A 17,054-nucleotide genomic window follows, 5' to 3' on the forward strand; every position below is an offset into this window, starting at 1 on the left:
CCCAACCTTTATAAAGCCTTTAGACACTTTTTTTCACAATATTTCCTTGCAGAAACTGGTGGTTCACGGCTTGGCAGGAGACTCTTTGCTAGGCTGAGGCTAAATGTGCAAGGGTTCAACAAGGTCAAGTCCTGCACTTGACGACCACTTGCAGCACTGCAAGCTGGGGGAAGGGATGGAAAGCTGCCCAGCAGAAAAAGATTTGGGGCTGCTGGTTGACAGCTACTGAACATGAACCAGCAGAGTGCCCAGGTGGCAAAGAAGGCCAATGACATCTTGGCCTATATAAGAAATAGTGTGGCCAGCAGAGCCAGAGCAGTGATCCACCCCCTGTACTACACACTGTTGAGGTCACACCTTGAATCCTGTATTCAGTTTTGGACTCCTCACTCCAAAAAGTGCTGAAGTACGCCCAGAGAAAGGCAGCAAAGCTCGTGATACATCTGGAGAATGAGTCTTAAACAGAATGGCTGAGATAGCTGGGTTTGCTCAGCCTGGATAAAGGAAGTTTGGGGAGACCTCATTCCTCCATACAACTTTCTGCTGTCAGTGGAGGGGTCAGTATCTTTTCTCAAGTAACCAGCAGAAGCACAAGAAGAAACGGCCTCAAGTTGGACCAGGGAAGATTCAGATTTGTTATTGGGGAGAAATTATTCAGTACAAGGATTTTCAATAAATGGAACACATTGCCTCAGGAGTAGTGGAATCACCATCCCCAGAAGTGTTTAACAGGTGTGTAGATATGGCACTCAGGGACACAGTTTAGTGGTGGACTTGGTAATGTTGGGTTAACAGTGGAACCCAGTGATCTTAAAGGTCTTTTCCAACCTAAACTATTTAATGGTTCTGTTTCTAGTACCACAAGAACCATGATCTTACAACACAACTCCAATGGAAGATCTGATTGTTCAGCACCGTGTTTATTCACATCTGACATGTGACATCGTGACACATCTTCTCAGAGGATTACCTTCATATTGATTCCTACTCCTTCTGGTCTTTTTTCTTAAGGATTATAGAATCACACCATTCAGGTCAGAAGGGACTTGGTAAGGCAGTTTTTCGGGTTTTTTTTACTGTGAGGATGACTGAGCATTGGCACAGATTGCAAGCAAGGTTGTGGAGTCTCCATCCTTGCTGAAATTCAAAGCCATCAGGACACCGTCTCAGGCAACTGGCTCCAGGTGGCCCTGTTTGAGCAGAAGGGTGGACCAGATGAATTTCAGAGGTAACTTCCAACCTCAACCATTTTGTGATTCTATGTCTGATTCTGTCAAACTTCCTGCTCAAGCTGTGTCACAGACAGTAAGTTGCCCACTACCACATACAGTTGCATTTCTAGTACTACCAAGGAGATATTAAACCCTCTGGACAGCTGCCGATGCTTGACCTTTTCCACAGTGAAGAATTGCTTTCCTGGGATGCACTGGAACTTAGTGACTTTTAATTTGTGCCACATCAGTGCCATGTTGGGGTGGGGGAAAATACTGAGAAGCACTTGGCTGTCCCTTCTTCCCTTACTTAATTAACAAAAATCACTCCTGAACCTTCTTTTCTCCAGAGTAATAGCCCCAGCCCTCTCAGCCTTTCCTTACCAAAGGATACTTAATCACTGACATGACCCTGGCACTTAACTCTCTGCAGTATCTCTCTCTTCTACTGGGAAACCCAGAAGTGGACACTCCAGATGTCGCCTCACCAGTGCTGAGCAGAGAGTACCCCCTTCAACCAGCTGGCAACAATCTTCCTAAAGCAGCCCAGGAGGCTGTCTGCCACCTTTGCCATGGCAGTGCATTACTGGCATACAGATGATTGCCAACCAGTACACCAAGCTACTTCTCTGCAGAGCTGCTCCTGATGCAGGATTCTGCAATTTCCCTTGCTGCACTTTAAAATCCCACTCAGCTCAAATCTCCAGCCAGGCTGCATCCCTCTGAATGCCAACACGTATGGTATATGAGGAACTCCTCTCTGTTTTGTACCATCTGTGATCTTTCTGGGGGTACAGTGTCGCAGCATTCAGGCCATTAATGAACTTGCTGGACTGCGTTTGCCCCAGTATCAGCTTCTAGGGTGCATGACCGATGACTTGACTCCAGCTAGACTTTGTGTCACAGATCACAAACTTCTAGGCCCGATCATTCAGTCAGTTCTCAATCTGCTTCACTGTCCAGTTCTGTAACATATCCACTGTCAGCCTGTGCATGCTGAGGGAGGCAGTGTCAAAAGCCTTACTCAAGCTGTAGATTGCCTACAGTTATTTTTCACCAAGGTCCACCAATTTTTAAGGAATTCTGCTGTGAAAATCATTAGAGCGGGAAACTGAGCTTGATAGGGCAACCTCAAAATAACCAGTATTTTCCCAAAAATAATAAAAGCCTAGTATTTTTTGATTGCTGATAATATTATCTCAGAAAACCTCAAATATTTAAAATTATTGGTATTTTTATTTAGTAAGCCTAAAATTTAACATGTTTAGTGAAATAGACAATAAGTCAATTGTCATTCAAAGAGCTATGAGTATGCTCTCCAAGCCATTACCAGCTTACACACTGTCTTCTTTAAATAATTAATCAAGCATTCTGACATGGATTTTCATCCATACCAATAATAAAAGGAAAGTCAGGGCTTAAGCAGTATATCTACAAATGGAAAAATCATCAAAATCCTGTCCTCTAAATCCATAAACCAGGGTAAGGAACATCAGCTGCAATCCAATTACCACAGGCTTAGAGGAAAACATAGGCAGACTAGTAGAACAGGTTTACACTGGGCTTCTAAGGCATCTTAAAAGAAAAGGTTAAAAAGACTCAGAACAGAATAAAAAGGCCGCCCTACTCATTGATTTTCCAGTTAGGATTTTTATGTGCTATTGTGGGTGAGTTGAAATCACACATCTTTTCTTTTTAATCATTACTTTTATTTCATAACTGAGGACTATTCCACTATGACAATAACTTTCTTAATAACTACCATTTTTTTGAAAGCCAAAATTCTGGAGGCTTAAGAAAGGGGTTGTTCAAGCTGCTGAAATACCCTAAGGTCTCTCCAATAACAGCAGAAACAAATGCTACAGGTCCTAAAGATGAAATTAAAATCCCACTGCACAACTAAAATGGAACTGATTTTCATTTTACCATGACAAAAGTACAAAACAGTCTCTGATCCCTTCTGTAATGGAAAAGGTTTCCAAAACAGCATAACTCTATCTCAAAGAAAAGTAACTCAAAAGAAAGCATTCCTCCAAAGTGTTCTCTACACAAAGATAATATCTCTCAGTACAGCAATTGGAGTTTCTTTCCCGCGATTACGATTTTTCATTATTTACTTCAATGTTATCTATGAAATTAGATCTGCAAGAAATACATGCAAGGAAATTCTTATTCCTCAAGTCAAGTCATCAACGCAGATGAAAGTATTTATCCTTAAACATTTCTAGGACTGTTTTCCAGTTTTGTCTGAAAAGTCATTAAACCACAGCAAAGATGACAAGATCTGCACCTTTGGTCACTCTCCTATCTAAACACTATCACCAAAAGCAAGAGTAAACAAAGCTAACTTACACAGAATCATATCAGCAGAATTTTAATTCAGAAAATATGCTCCATGAAGTCAAGGAAAACATGTACTTATTAAGAACAAGCCCATTACCAGTGTTAATGACAGTGTAACATCTTTGCAGCGATTACTACCAAAAGCACACCAAAGAAATTCTAACTTAGCCCACAATGAATAGCAAGTGCAAACAGTTGTTTATAACTGTCAATGATCTATCCTGTATAACAGTCTATTCTAGAAATAAAAGGAGATAGAGAATCAATTGGTTTGAAAAGGAAGAGAGACACGACTACTCTGAGAACACACAAGCATAATGAAGACATATGAGCACATCTGTTGGAAAGAATTATGCATTGGCTAGTGGGAATGAAAAGCAAGGCCAAATCAGATAGGAAAGTCACAAGTGACTACACGTAACATGGTGAAACGAAAAGAAGAGGCTGAAATAATAAAAATAGAATAAGGTATTTATTTAACAACAAGCTCATCTCAGTGTAATGTAAATGACTGGCTGCAGATCTGTATAGACACAGCAATAGAACAGATGAGTGATGTTACCAACTGCAAGAAGGAGCACAGTAGAGAAGTAAGACTCCTGTTTTAACACCACTGAGGTTAAAACTCTAGCTAGAAACTTTTCTAGACTGACAGAGACCATGGCTAAAATAATGCAAACACCATGGCACCTGTGAATTTAAACAACAAGCTACAGACCTCTACTTTTTGACTTTTTTGGGCTTTGGCTCAATAAAGTTAATTTTCTTCCAAGCAGCTTGTATCATGCTTGTATATTTTGGATTTGTGATGGAAACAGCGTTGGAAGTATACATGTGCTTTATCTGCTGCTAACAGACAGGGTCATGGCCTTTCCAGTTTCTCACATTGACCTGCCAGCAAGTAAGCTGGGGCTGCACAAGGAGTTGTGAGTGGATATAATTGGGACAGCTGAATCCAACTGACCAAAAGGATATTCCCTACCATATGACATCATGCTCAGTATATAAAGCAGAGAGGAAGAAGGAAGTGGGGGGACAATACATCCAGAGTTATGGCATCTGTCTTCCCAAGTCATGGGGAATATGAAGCCCTGCTTTCCTGGAGACGGCTGAACATCAGCCACTGACAGCAAGTAACGAATTAATTCCCTTTTTTGCTTTGTTTGTACACACAGCTTTTGCTTTACCTACTTAACTGTTTTTACCTCAGTCCCTGAGTTTTCACACTTTTATCCTTCCAGCTGTGCCCCATCCCACTGCAGGAGGGAATAACCAAGGAGTCATGTGGTGCTCAGCTGCCCACTGAAGTTACACCACACACATCCTTTCATACCAGTTATAAAGCATTTTCCAAGAGTTTTAAACCCATTACATACAACAATAATGCTTGAGAACACAGGCCTAGAAAAGTTAAGGGAAGAAAATGAAAATAAGGAACAGTACTAATCTAACCACACATCTCCAGTTTCATGTGGGTACAAGGAAACTCTGTTTTTCATTTTTTTAATAATATGTACAAAAGGTATAAATTTAGATTTATTACACTAATAACAACAAAAAAGTTCTCATGCCAAAGTAGTCATAGATATACTAGATGAAAAGAAAGAACTAACATTCAGTTTAAGTTCCTCTAATTAAGTTCATCAGTCTGAAGGCAATGAGTTATAAAATGCTATATACTATGATACACTAAGAAAAAAACATGCAAAGCATATTAATATGCTTTGAAACGTATGAAACACTAAATCACAACGTACAGAAACCATCTGCCTTAATGCAGTCACCTATAGCATAGGGAGCCTATTCTCCTGTGCTAATTTCAAGCGTTCATTCTTTGAAGGGCCACAATGGTAGGAAATGACTGCAAAAGACCAATGAAACAGATCAGCTCCAAAATGTATCTACAATATGAAGTTAATTATAGGAGTACTATTCCACTTAGCACCTCAGCACAACACAGTGTTTATGGCAAGCAAGGTAAGAAAGAAAAAGACAAAAATGTAACCATGTGTTCAGGTAATGCTGCAAGGGATCAAGTTTTCAAAGGAAACTAAAGATTAGGAAAACAGTTTGTATAAAGTACCAAAAACTGTACCATTGATACATCTCATGTGCTTTCTATAAAAACATAAATAGTCTTCAAATGACGGGTTTGGCAAAATATACATAGTCATATGTCAGGAGGAGAATTCACTTCAAAAAAAAAAAATCTTCAAAATATTTTGGCCAGAAAAAAGATCATAACATGGGAGGAAAACCAAAACTAAACCTTAACAGCCAATAGTTAACATAGCAGAAAAACAAATTCAACATCAAGTTTTTAAGTATGCAGGAAACACATTTACTATGCTCAACGTGGCTAGCAGTGAGGAATGGTAACTTATTAAATTTTTCCAGCCCAACCTTAACTGCCTCAACTTGCCACCCAACAAACCATCGGTGTGCCAGAGCAGATTGTGTAACAAACCGAAACTTTAACTAGTATGTCCTCTCAGTTTAAAATAAAAAATACAACATCCAAAAACCCCACCACAAACCATGGATTCATGTTTTAATTTTTCACATTACTCATATAAATTACAATAATTATATTTTATATATATACACAAATAAAATGCTCATCTTAAGCCTCTCAATGCAATATTATTTGGGTCTTTCCAGCTTCTATTATATTTTCTACATCAACACTGAATAAATACAACCATTTTAGACTAAGATGACTAGAGGCTTTTAAAAAAACTACTACACAAAACTGTTTTACATAATATAAGGTAAATAAGTAAAAAGGCAGTCTTTTAGTAATTTTCTAATCTCCATTAACCAATAGGGCAGTGCAGCATTAAAATACTAATACACTGCAGCTAAAAAGCTTAACAGCAGACAGCAACTCTCACCAGTTCTTCCAATGCACAGCTTAATCTAAGACTCAACAGCACATCAATTTCCCAATAAAATACCCAAGACTTGGACTTTGTTTTGTAAAGTCACATCTACAAAACATAAGAACTGAAAAACAGAGAACATAAACTAGACTAGACTAGAATATTTCAGTTGGAAAAGACCTATGGAGCAAACCTTTGCACAGGAATAAGCAGGAAAATGTAGTAGATAATATAACACCACTATCATTTTGCTAGTCTTTATATACACAACCATTATTTTTTTAAACTAAATAAATGTTTCCTAACTCTTTGCAGTTATTATTCCATATTAAAAGAGCAACAAGTTCCAAACCAAAAAAAGCTAACAGCTTTTGTAAAGGCTTTAGATCTGGAGAAATTGAGGCTTTCTTGTGTAGCAGCAAACAAATTAACACAAATCTCATATACTTGAACTTACTTTAAAATAGTTTTCACAGAATCTTTAAATCCTGGCAAGGCAAAGCTGAAGCTTCAGTAACATTTCTGCACTTAATTTTCAAGTATATATACTTGAAACACCCCAAGTAAGCACTGCTATCCTGAGCATAAGTAAGGGTATAAGGGAAGACTGTCAATTTTGAAAGGCCTAAAGACTAACCTAATGTCCAGAGAATGTATAATTTACAATTAGAAGTGTGAATGAGTGACCTATTTTCAAAATTTGCAGTAATCACCCAGTTGAAACAATCAACATGAAATAAAGTTGGTTGGCTCTTCTTCAGCCAAAATAGCTAGAAAAAGCAGCCATCTAATTCCTGGTTAATACAAGAAATCTTACATTCCTGTCACCACTGGAATACTCCTGGCTTCAGTGAGACCACTTCACAACATCAGAGTCCACAACACAAACAAAAGCTTTTCTTCTTTGAAGGATCTAAGTTACAGGCAACTTTGGCAACAAAGTAATGGTTATTTTGGCATGATTATAAACAAAATGTCATTTAAGAATTGGTTGCCTTTGCAATATAACAATTTCAAGTTAGTCGAAATTATGTAGTGAACACTTCCACAACAAAACAGGTCACACTAAAGGCATTATGAATTTGTATAGCTATCCATATTTGACAAGAATTCTCAAAGAACAAACTGAGCCTGACTAATAATTCTGGTAGTACATAAATAGGTGAAAAATAGTAAAGGGACTGGCAGTTCAGGGAAACCTCACAAGATGCACAAGCAATAATAGCAATTTGGATGGATAAGGATGTCTGTTAGGATTAAGTTATAACACAGAAAAAAATGTATTTGAAGACAGCAAAAATGTGAAAATCAGAAATACCTTACTTTGCAAATACAGAGCTTTGGTACAGTACTAAAACCAGTATACACTTGCAGTTTTGTCCACACAGAAACCAGCATAGGAGACAACAGTCTAACATGGATTTTTACTTGCCCTCTAAAAAGGCCAATAGTTCCTACTAGTGTTTCACATACTTAAATGGTTACACTAGACGTTATGCAGTTGTTTTAAAATATTTCATTGGTCACAAAGCAGAGACTATAAACTGAGGCATGCTTAGAGTAGATTTTTCTTTCAAACCAATCTTGAATTGACAGCTAAATTTCCCACTGCTGGTAGTACTGTAGCAGATCCTAAACATTGTTATCTGCACAAAGATGTTAACTTGCAGAATTAGATACTTTATTCTGTTTCCTTTCATAAAATTATTAGGCTGGCACGAGTGACAAAAGTAAGTTTCTTTGCTCCCTGCCCCTCTGCACATAAAAATCTTTGTGCAACCCTTCACCTCCTGCTGTCACAAGTGCTAACACAAGGTGAGCCAGATCAGGGAATTAGTCCAGATTACAACAAACCAGTTTTGCCAAGTTAATTTTAACCCAGAGTGAGTCTCTAATCTGTCACTGCAAGACACTATATAAGTATTATGTCAGTGTGGCAGGGGGAGCAAGCACGGTGACAGACCCACGTCCTGTGGGGATCAGTGTTCACAACACTGCAGCCCGTATCACGAGGAAATGCAAAGCACTGCTGGTTCTGTTTCAAAGCCAATTACTGCATCCTACTCAACACGTGATATTCATCCCTTCAGATGACAGCCAGCACAAACACCTTGCAAATGTGATACTAATCTTGTGACTTTCAGATAATCTCCACAATGTTTGATTTCCTTGTCTACACACAAGCATTTTCATACTGCTTGCCAGTTCTTCATAAACATTAAAGTTAGGTTTAGAATAGAAACACTAAGACAGGCATTGGTCATGGCCCATGAAGTGCAGAGTATAATTTCACAGACTTCGAGCAAAAATTCCACATCAACTTTCTGCAAAGAGATTGCACTATCATTTTTCACATTAGTCTTCTTGGAACACAGGTAGAATTTTATTACTGTTGCTAAGCCAATTTAATTAGCTTTTTTTCAGCTACTTCAAGTCATTTTTCTAGTCACAAATAAGCTTGCTGACAATCTTACTGATTAAGAGGCTACAGCTTTTCCATATATATTAAAAAATCAAGTTAACATTTGTGTCATAAACTACATTATCTTAAGCTCCATTTACTTTATTTGGCACTGTTTTCTACCATAGCAGCTAGATGCAGCCACAGTAAATTTAAAGCATCTCTTTAAAAAATATTTGGAATTTTTATTATTTTCATAAAAAGGCATTTTGGACCATTTCTTTTCAAGTCTACCAGGTGGCTGAAGTATTTTGCAGTATTTTGACACCAATATGGAGAAAGGGTGGAGATCACAAGCAGTATCTTGGCTGCCAACAGTCTGCCACATAAGACAGTGGGGGTAGTGATAGCAGGAAACTAGACAATTACTAAATATTTCTCCTCTCAAAAGTTCAATACACACCAGTTGTATTCACCAGTATTAACTACCTGTCATTTACTTGCCAAAGCTTAATATAACCTGTTTGCTCTGTAGAAGGAGCCAGTCTTCTTTGACTTGATCCCAAAAACATCAATTAAAAGAAGCATTAACATTTACACCCACCTAAAGCTAGCATTTTCTACAATTTTAAGAGATAGTAATTGAATCATCCTGAAACCAAAAGACATGGAGGACACAACTAATGCAAAACTACTAGCTTAAAAAAATACAGTCCTCTTAGGGCAAAATTCAGACAGGTATCTGAGCACTGAGGAGCAATTGCACAGCTGATTTCCTTGCCTTTAGTAGCATCCTTACACTTAGCACTTGCAATCCCGTGATTAAACAATACAAAGCTCAAAAGCAGGAAGAGATTTAATAGCAAAAAGTATAAGCGCTGTACTAAGGAATATGTGGAGTAAGAGAACACTTACAGGCATTCAGGGGGGAAAAAAGAACTACAGTTTCCCTATCATTTCATCAATACTCTCAAAAGAAGTCGGAAGTTGCAAAGATGTCAAGTACCCATGTTATCAGTCCACATTTCCAGCATTTTCCATAAGCCAACTGGGAAAGGTATGAGTCTTCTGTTAATTCCTCTCCTAGACACAGCTTTCTGGGGCGAGGGGGGTGGTGGGTAAGCCCTGCCGTCAAGTCCGACTAACAAAAACCTGAAGAAGCCAAGCAAGCAACCTCCTAGTGCTTTACAACCGTTTGCAAACTTCAAACAACCGTGACTCAAAGCTCGCCATACGACCCCACATCACAGCCTGAACAGCAGCACAGGCTGGGAACACAGGAAGGTGCTGGTTTCATGTCATCCGCATCCTCAGCGACCTCCGGAGGGAAACAATGGGGAGCGCCCGGGCACCACCGGGGAGCCCCTCACACAGCGAGACCGGGCACCGCGCCAGGGCCGGGAGGGTCCGCCCGGGCCGGGTCGGGGGCTGCGGGGTAAGGGCGGCTCCGCACCGCCACAGCCCGCAGCCCCCTCCCCGCCCGGGAGCAGGGCAGGGCGGCATTCCCGGCCGGAGGAGCAACAGGCACCCTGCTGCGGCCCCAGAGCCGGCTGACAGGACCGGGAACGGGAGCCCCGACGGGCATCATCCGCCGGGGGAGGGGTGCTCGGGAACCAGGTGGGGCCGCACCGCACCCCGCAACCCCCCGGCAAGGCGCTGCCTCCCTCCAGACATCCAGGCCACCTACATGGCGATGGCAAAGGGGGAAGACGACCTAAAGAGGAGGAGGAAAAATAAGGCAGGGCAGCTAAAGGCAGCCCCACTACATTGAAAAAGAGCCGTATTCTTTCGCTCGGGTAACACGGCCAGCGGGATCCGCGGGTGCCCTGCGCAGCTGTCTCGGGAGAGACCACGGGGTTCAGCCTGTTCCAGCAAGCCTGGCCGGAGCGAGGTCTGCCCAGGGACTCAGCATGGGCATTCTTCATCCCCCCGGGGGAGCTGGGCCGCGCACTGGAGCGGGCACAGGTAACTCTGCCCCGGAGGGCCCCGGGAGAGGGGGCGGCAGCGCCATCTGCGCGGTATCGCCGGCCAAGCGAGCGGCGGGGCCCGGGCGGCACCTGGGCAGCCGCCGGGTTACATCACCGCCCCTTCCCTCCGTCCGTCCCCCGGGGCGCGGCGGCGGCCACATGGCAGCGGGGACATCCGCGCTGCCCGGCACGGGGGCGGGGAGGAGGATGAGGAGGGCGGCTGCCGGCAGGGAGGAAGGTGCACGCGCCGGGCCGCTCCCAGCCGGCGATGGGAGGGGTGGCGGGGGCTGCGCGTCTGGCCCGGGAGGGAGCGCGGTGTGCGTTTACCTGCCCGGGTGGCTCCCCAGCTCACGGTCGCTCAGAGCCGCCGTGTAAATCCTCCGGTATCTGTCGGCCAGGGCCTTCCCGGAGAGCAGCAGCTGGTAGCGGCTCCGGCAGCCCGGCGGCGGTGCGGGCAGGGCTCCCAGCCCGCCGGCCGAGCCCTCCTCGGGCCCCATGGCCGGAGCAGCGCCGCCGGAGGAGAAGGAGTAGCCGCGTTCGGCCCCGGTGCAGGCGGCGGCGGCGGCTCCCGCAGAGGCGGCGGCGGCTGCGGCGCTGCTCATCCCCCTCCCCGCCCGCCCGCTGCTTGCGCGGCGCCGCCTCCTGGCGCGGCGCGGACACAGGCGGCTCCCGCTGCCTTCACCGTCGGGGCCCGGCCATGGCGAGGCCGCAGGAGCCGCCGCAGGAGCCGCCCTTCAGGCTGCGCATCCACTCGCGCTGCGGGAACACCCCGCTCCTCCCCTCCTCCAGCGGCGGCTCCAGGCCCCAGCTACCCGCAGCTCGCCTTCCGCCCTGGGCGCAGCGCCCGCTTCCACCGCGTCCCGGGAAGGACCGTGCACCGCCGGGACCGGGCAGGGGGGGCGGGCCGCTCACTTCCCCCTTCCCGCTACAGGGTGTGTTGTGTGGGGGCGGGGGGCGGAGGCCGGCCGTGCTGCTTCCCCTCCGGAGTTTGTGCTCGGCGCTGCCGCCGCCCTCTCCCGCACGGCCACCCGGCCCCGCCTGCCTCCCGCGGGCAGCGCGGCCGCCGAGCGCATGCGCCGCCCCGCCCGGCCCGCGCGGCCCCCGGGAAATCCGGCGGGGCGGGCGGGAGCACCTGGTGCCGCGGCTGGAGCTCCGCGGGTGGTCGAGGGGACACTGCCGTCGCTGCAGGCACGCTCGAGCGGGGTCGGGCTGCGCGGGCCCGGGGCGCGGGTGTTCGCACGGAGCTTCTGTGCCCTGTTGAGAGTGCGTGTCGCAGGATCAGTTGGGTTGGAAACAGACATCGTGCAGTCCAACCTGTGACCAAACCCATCACCTTGTTAAGTACACCGTAGCAATAATTGCCATGTCCAGTCTTTCCCTACACACCTCCAGCAGCGGTGACTCCACCACCTCCCCGAGCAGTCCATTCCAATGTCTACTCTCTGTGAACAAATTTCCCTTAATGTCCAAACTAAACCTCCCCTGGCGCAGTGTAAGACTTAAGACTTGTTCTGCTCCTAGCGCCCAAGAGAAGTGACTCAACGTCAGCTGACTTCAGCCTCCTTTCAGGTATTTGGAGAGAGTGTCTGTCCATCGTATTTTATTGAGGTATCCAATGCCTCACACCTGGTTTCTGTGCTATGTAATGATACCTAGGAGGGATCTTTTCCCAGGAGCAATATCCTCCCTGTCGTGAGGCAGTCTGCTAAATCGAGTTGCCACATTAGGCAAAATTTTCCTTAAGTTGCCTTCACTATCTCCAGGACAACTTACCTGCTTTTAGAGGATAAGGGAGGCATGGCAGCAGGCACTTTCTTATCTTCGAGTCACTTACATTATTGCTTTTTATCTGTTGGAGTTGTAGCCCTGCGGTTTTGCCACACTTTCTACTGCTTCATACAGCTGAAAACTTCAAGTGTATAGGCCAGAATATCTGTAATAAGTAATAATTAAAAAATAAATTTATAAAACCTTCATGCCAAATGTGGTTTGTATCATAGTCTGCAGAAAGCTGTCATCCAAAGAAGGTATGTGCTGTCATATTTTCTTTAATTCTACATTCCAAAAAAGGTCCTAAACAAAGCCTGGAGTTCCCCTGCTTGTAACTACAGATAAATATTTTTTCAAACAATTTCTGCATAATCAAAGAATCACAGAATACCTGGAATTATGTGACCCACAAGGATCACCAAGCCTGTTTACCTTCTCAGGACAATCAGAATCATACCATGTGCTTGAGATCAAGTAATAGCAAATATAAGAGTGCTATGGAATTGCCATCTTTCTTAAGCTTGTGTGTTGCCCACCAATGCTTGATCTTCAAGCTAAAGTTCTAGTTCCTTCTTTTAACAGAGAACTAGAGATGTTGAAACCAGTAAATTTATACAAGTTTTCATAAAGGTAACTGTTCAGATAGCAGAAAGACAGCCAGAGCAGTGCTGCCACTGAAGAAAAAGCTACTTTCTGATGCATTTAGAGTCAACTAGAGACCATTCCAGAAATATTTAAAGCATTAACTACATAAAAAGCTTTCAGTTATAATTCTTGTACTGTAGCGGGTGGGAGGAAAAAAAGAAAAAGAAAATAATAATCCAGTAGTGATTAAAAAGAGCCATGAGAAAACAAGTACCATGTCTTATAATGTTTATCACCCCAAAACACATTCCCTATAAGAATCGGTGGTAAGTTTTTCTAGCTCCTCCTCTAGGAATTACCTAGAATCATTCCTACAGGCAAGATCCATAAAAACAAAGAAACAAAAACAAATAAACAAGAAATGCACCCCAAATAAACAAACACACACAGAAAAAAACAAACATGAAAAAACCAAAACCAGCAAATCCCCCCCTTCTTAGCTCATATTTTTGTTTTCTTGTAAGCTGTTACTTTATATCAAATAGTAATTTTTCCTTCACCAAATGCACACTGCTTGACAAAAGGGTTGTGTTCTGGTATAACATTGTCTGTCTCATCACAAAATTATTCTGTACTGCTGGCACTGTGGCTGTCTTACTGCATGGGCAACAAGTGCTGGCAAACTTTTATGGAAGTGATGCAATTTATTGCAATTCTTGCATATTGCTGCAAACTCTAGAATTTGTCTGGGCTTGTGTTGTACAGAGCCACATGAAGTGTGGTGAGCATTATTTGCAAGTTGCAGCTGCAACTGCTACTCTGCATCTGTTTTTATGTCAGGTGGTTTTGGGTTTGGGCGAACCTTGCAAGGTGCCAAGAGTGCAGAGTCCACCTTCCATAGGGTTCAGTCTGTGATGAGCAACAAGAGTTTGACAACTTAACTTTGATTTGTCAGGCCAGGATAACACTGTAACTTCTTCTAGTCCACCTCCAACCTGTCTTCACTGGAAATACAAACAAATCTCCAACTTGTGAGACTCCTAAAGACACCAAGTGGGAGCTGGGTGTCCAGTCCTCATTCACAGCTATATTTTCAATTCTTGCTTTGTCCACCAAGGAACCCACCTTTTCTTTTTAATTTATTTATTTATTTGGACTATGGTACTCTTGTTTCATATTCTGACACTGTTTCACATTCTGAGCAGCAGTATCCCTACTCTGCCATGTAAGAACATTCAGGAGTACACATTTCATCTGAACCAACATTATGCTCGATCTGATATTGACTATACTCCTGTAGTTAGCATAAAGCGTATTCTGCAGTTCTGGGATAAAATCATTGCCAGCTCAAATTTATTTCCTTGCTTGGTAGCTGATGGTGCTTTCTGTTGTTTGTTTCATATTTTTTCTTTAGGGGTAGTGTCGTTTTGGAGACTGTTTGCATCAGATTAGCCCTTTGCTTTCTGTGACTGCAGAGGTCTAGCAGTACGTGTTTGAAAGATGGATTTATTATACAGAACAAACTCAGTCAACTGAGCAAAGTTACTTTGTGCAGAACATGTCTTACTTCTGACAGCACTTAGCTCTTTTCCTGTTTGCAAATATCTTCCTGCTGACACAGAAAGAAGTGCTTTGTCCATCAGCCTCTCCCTTTACTTTAAGGTGGGGCTAACCAGCAATTTTGTTCATTCACTTGGCACCTTTATAAATAAGTTTTAGCAGAACAAATTGTTTTGTGTGTCATCAAGAATTAGAGTCTGACAGTCTATCTTATTCACTCTCACAGCTCACACAGATCAGCGTTGTATAAACTTGAGTTTCAACACAGCAGAACTAGAATTTCCACCAGGTAATTCCCATATCTACATAACAGAATGTAAGATAGAAAATCCAATGATTTCATAACCTAATCCTTATACTCTTCAAATATATTTCCAAGCCATTTTTTAAGCTTTCAACATACTATACAAACCAACACAGTAATCTTTTTCACAAGCAAGCAGTGAATCTAGAGTAAGACAACTTTAATATTTGTAAACTAGACCATCTACATATCACATTGAAGCCAGGAAATTATGAACCATAGAATTCTGTACTTCTGCAGTAAAAACTTGCAGTTTACTGCAGTCAGGTGAAGTTGTTTGTTTGCCTGAAACAACTAGCTGTTACCAACACATTTGCTCCAGAAACAAGACTTAAATCAGTCTTAAATAAAACAATAAGACTTAAATAACAGAAAAAAAATTCTTTTGGTCATTAAGCTTGTGTCACTGTCAAGATGTGAGGCAGTTAACATGATTAGTTAACAGGACCATTTTTCACCACATAGTTCCAGCAAAGCTGGTATCTATCTTGGCATTATTACTCTGTCATGGAAATCTATTATTTAAGCTGTCAACATTTATTTTGAGACTTCATTATTTCACCAGCAACAAAACCCACAGAACTTCACAGCACAATTCCTATGCTCTTCTATTGTAAAGAGCTCTTTAATGATAGAAAGAACAGGACAGGCGGTCTACTGCCTCTATATTGGAGACAAGGCTTTCTTCTCCATGCTGCCATGGAGGTGCTTATTCCTCCCTATCCAACTGTTTTCCAGGTCAAATAGTGGCATTAACTTATGCTTAACCAGGCTTTGTTTTGGTATACAGAACAAATGAAGGAACACAAAACTCGCATATATAAAAAATAAAAATAATTTTTGAAATGCAACTCACCAAATTTATTTACTTTGTTGTGGCTTTTTTCAAGTCAAGCTTTTTCTATTCTAAATTGCAGAGATATACTAAAGCAATCAAATAAGTAAAATCCACTTCATTTTTTATGCCAGCTGTCAAAAATACCAGAGTTTGATAACCAAAAGATACCTCTATGCACCCCTGAACCCACTTTTGTCTTTATACTATTTACTGTGCCAATGTTTAGACTTTTATTTCTAACTTAGAAAAACCCTGTTGTCTTTTCCTTTAAATGCTTTTTTAAAATTTTATTTTGTATGCACAAAAACAATGTGTGAAGTAAAAGCTTGCAGTTTAATGCTGTTGAATATATAAGCTCTTCAGTTAAGATAATTACTTCTTTTAGGTGGGGAGGTCAACAAAGAAAACCCAACAAACTTACTTCTGCCATGGTAATATAATTGGCATTAGTCTAAATTAAAATAGGTACACATTGAAGTAAAAGAGAGTTTTAATTAATAACTTTTTCCTTTCAAAATTTCAGTAATGTTTAACAGCATTCCACCAGATTTCCCCTTGTACGGAAATTCAGATGATATATATATATGTGTGTATATATATATATAAATGTCTGAACCAGCTAAGCACGACATGAAGACAAACACAGTTGAAGAAATATTACTAGGATATTATCTTCAATCACCCTGAAGAGCAAGAAAATTTATGCAGAATTTTTTAGCAAACAGCACTGAAGTGACAAAAAGTCAAAAAAACAAACAAACAAAAGTATTATAAACTACAAAAATACATATTAGCAATGTGTTATAATGTGTTATTGCTTTGAAAATACAATATAAGTTAAAATGAAGAGCTAGTATGGCTTGACATTCAAATCTATGTATGTCAGAAAGCTTTGAAACTGGACCCTGAGTTGAAACTGGACTGAAACTTGGAAATTTCAAGTCCTCTTCAATACAGTATGTGGAATAATGTTTACTGGATTGTCACATAGGATGAAGAAACAAAGACTAGAATGTAAAGCCATTGAAAAGTCCTACCATAGAAACACAGGATTGGAAAAATCCACTTGGATCAAGACCAGTCTTCTACCTGAAATGATGCAATGAACATCAGAAACAATAAATCCTGCATCCTTTACAAGGCAGGGAACACCTGAACTCTATTGAAAACTAAATTAGCTTGTCCTAGAGAAA

General features: G+C 42.2%; 2 protein-coding genes across 10 annotated transcripts in view; one reads left to right on the forward strand and one right to left on the reverse strand.

Annotated features, from left to right (window-relative positions):
* MYCBP2 (MYC binding protein 2) overlaps window positions 1-11,308 on the reverse strand; it is a 183,507-nt gene extending 172,199 nt beyond the window's left edge. For all 9 annotated transcript variants that reach the window (XM_033051559.1, XM_033051558.1, XM_033051563.1 and 6 more), the window contains exon 1: window positions 11,132-11,308. In XM_033051559.1, the coding sequence (XP_032907450.1) occupies window positions 11,132-11,301 (170 nt within the window). In that variant the 5' untranslated portion in view covers window positions 11,302-11,308. The remainder of the gene's footprint in view (window positions 1-11,131) is intronic.
* Window positions 10,711-17,054, forward strand: part of SCEL (sciellin) — a 151,673-nt gene continuing 145,329 nt past the window's right edge. The window contains exon 1 of the mRNA XM_033051566.1: window positions 10,711-10,802. The gene's annotated coding sequence lies outside the window, so the exon portion shown is untranslated. The remainder of the gene's footprint in view (window positions 10,803-17,054) is intronic.

The sequence above is a fragment of the Catharus ustulatus genome, chromosome 2, assembly GCF_009819885.2.
Source record: "Catharus ustulatus isolate bCatUst1 chromosome 2, bCatUst1.pri.v2, whole genome shotgun sequence".
NCBI lineage: Eukaryota > Metazoa > Chordata > Aves > Passeriformes > Turdidae > Catharus > Catharus ustulatus.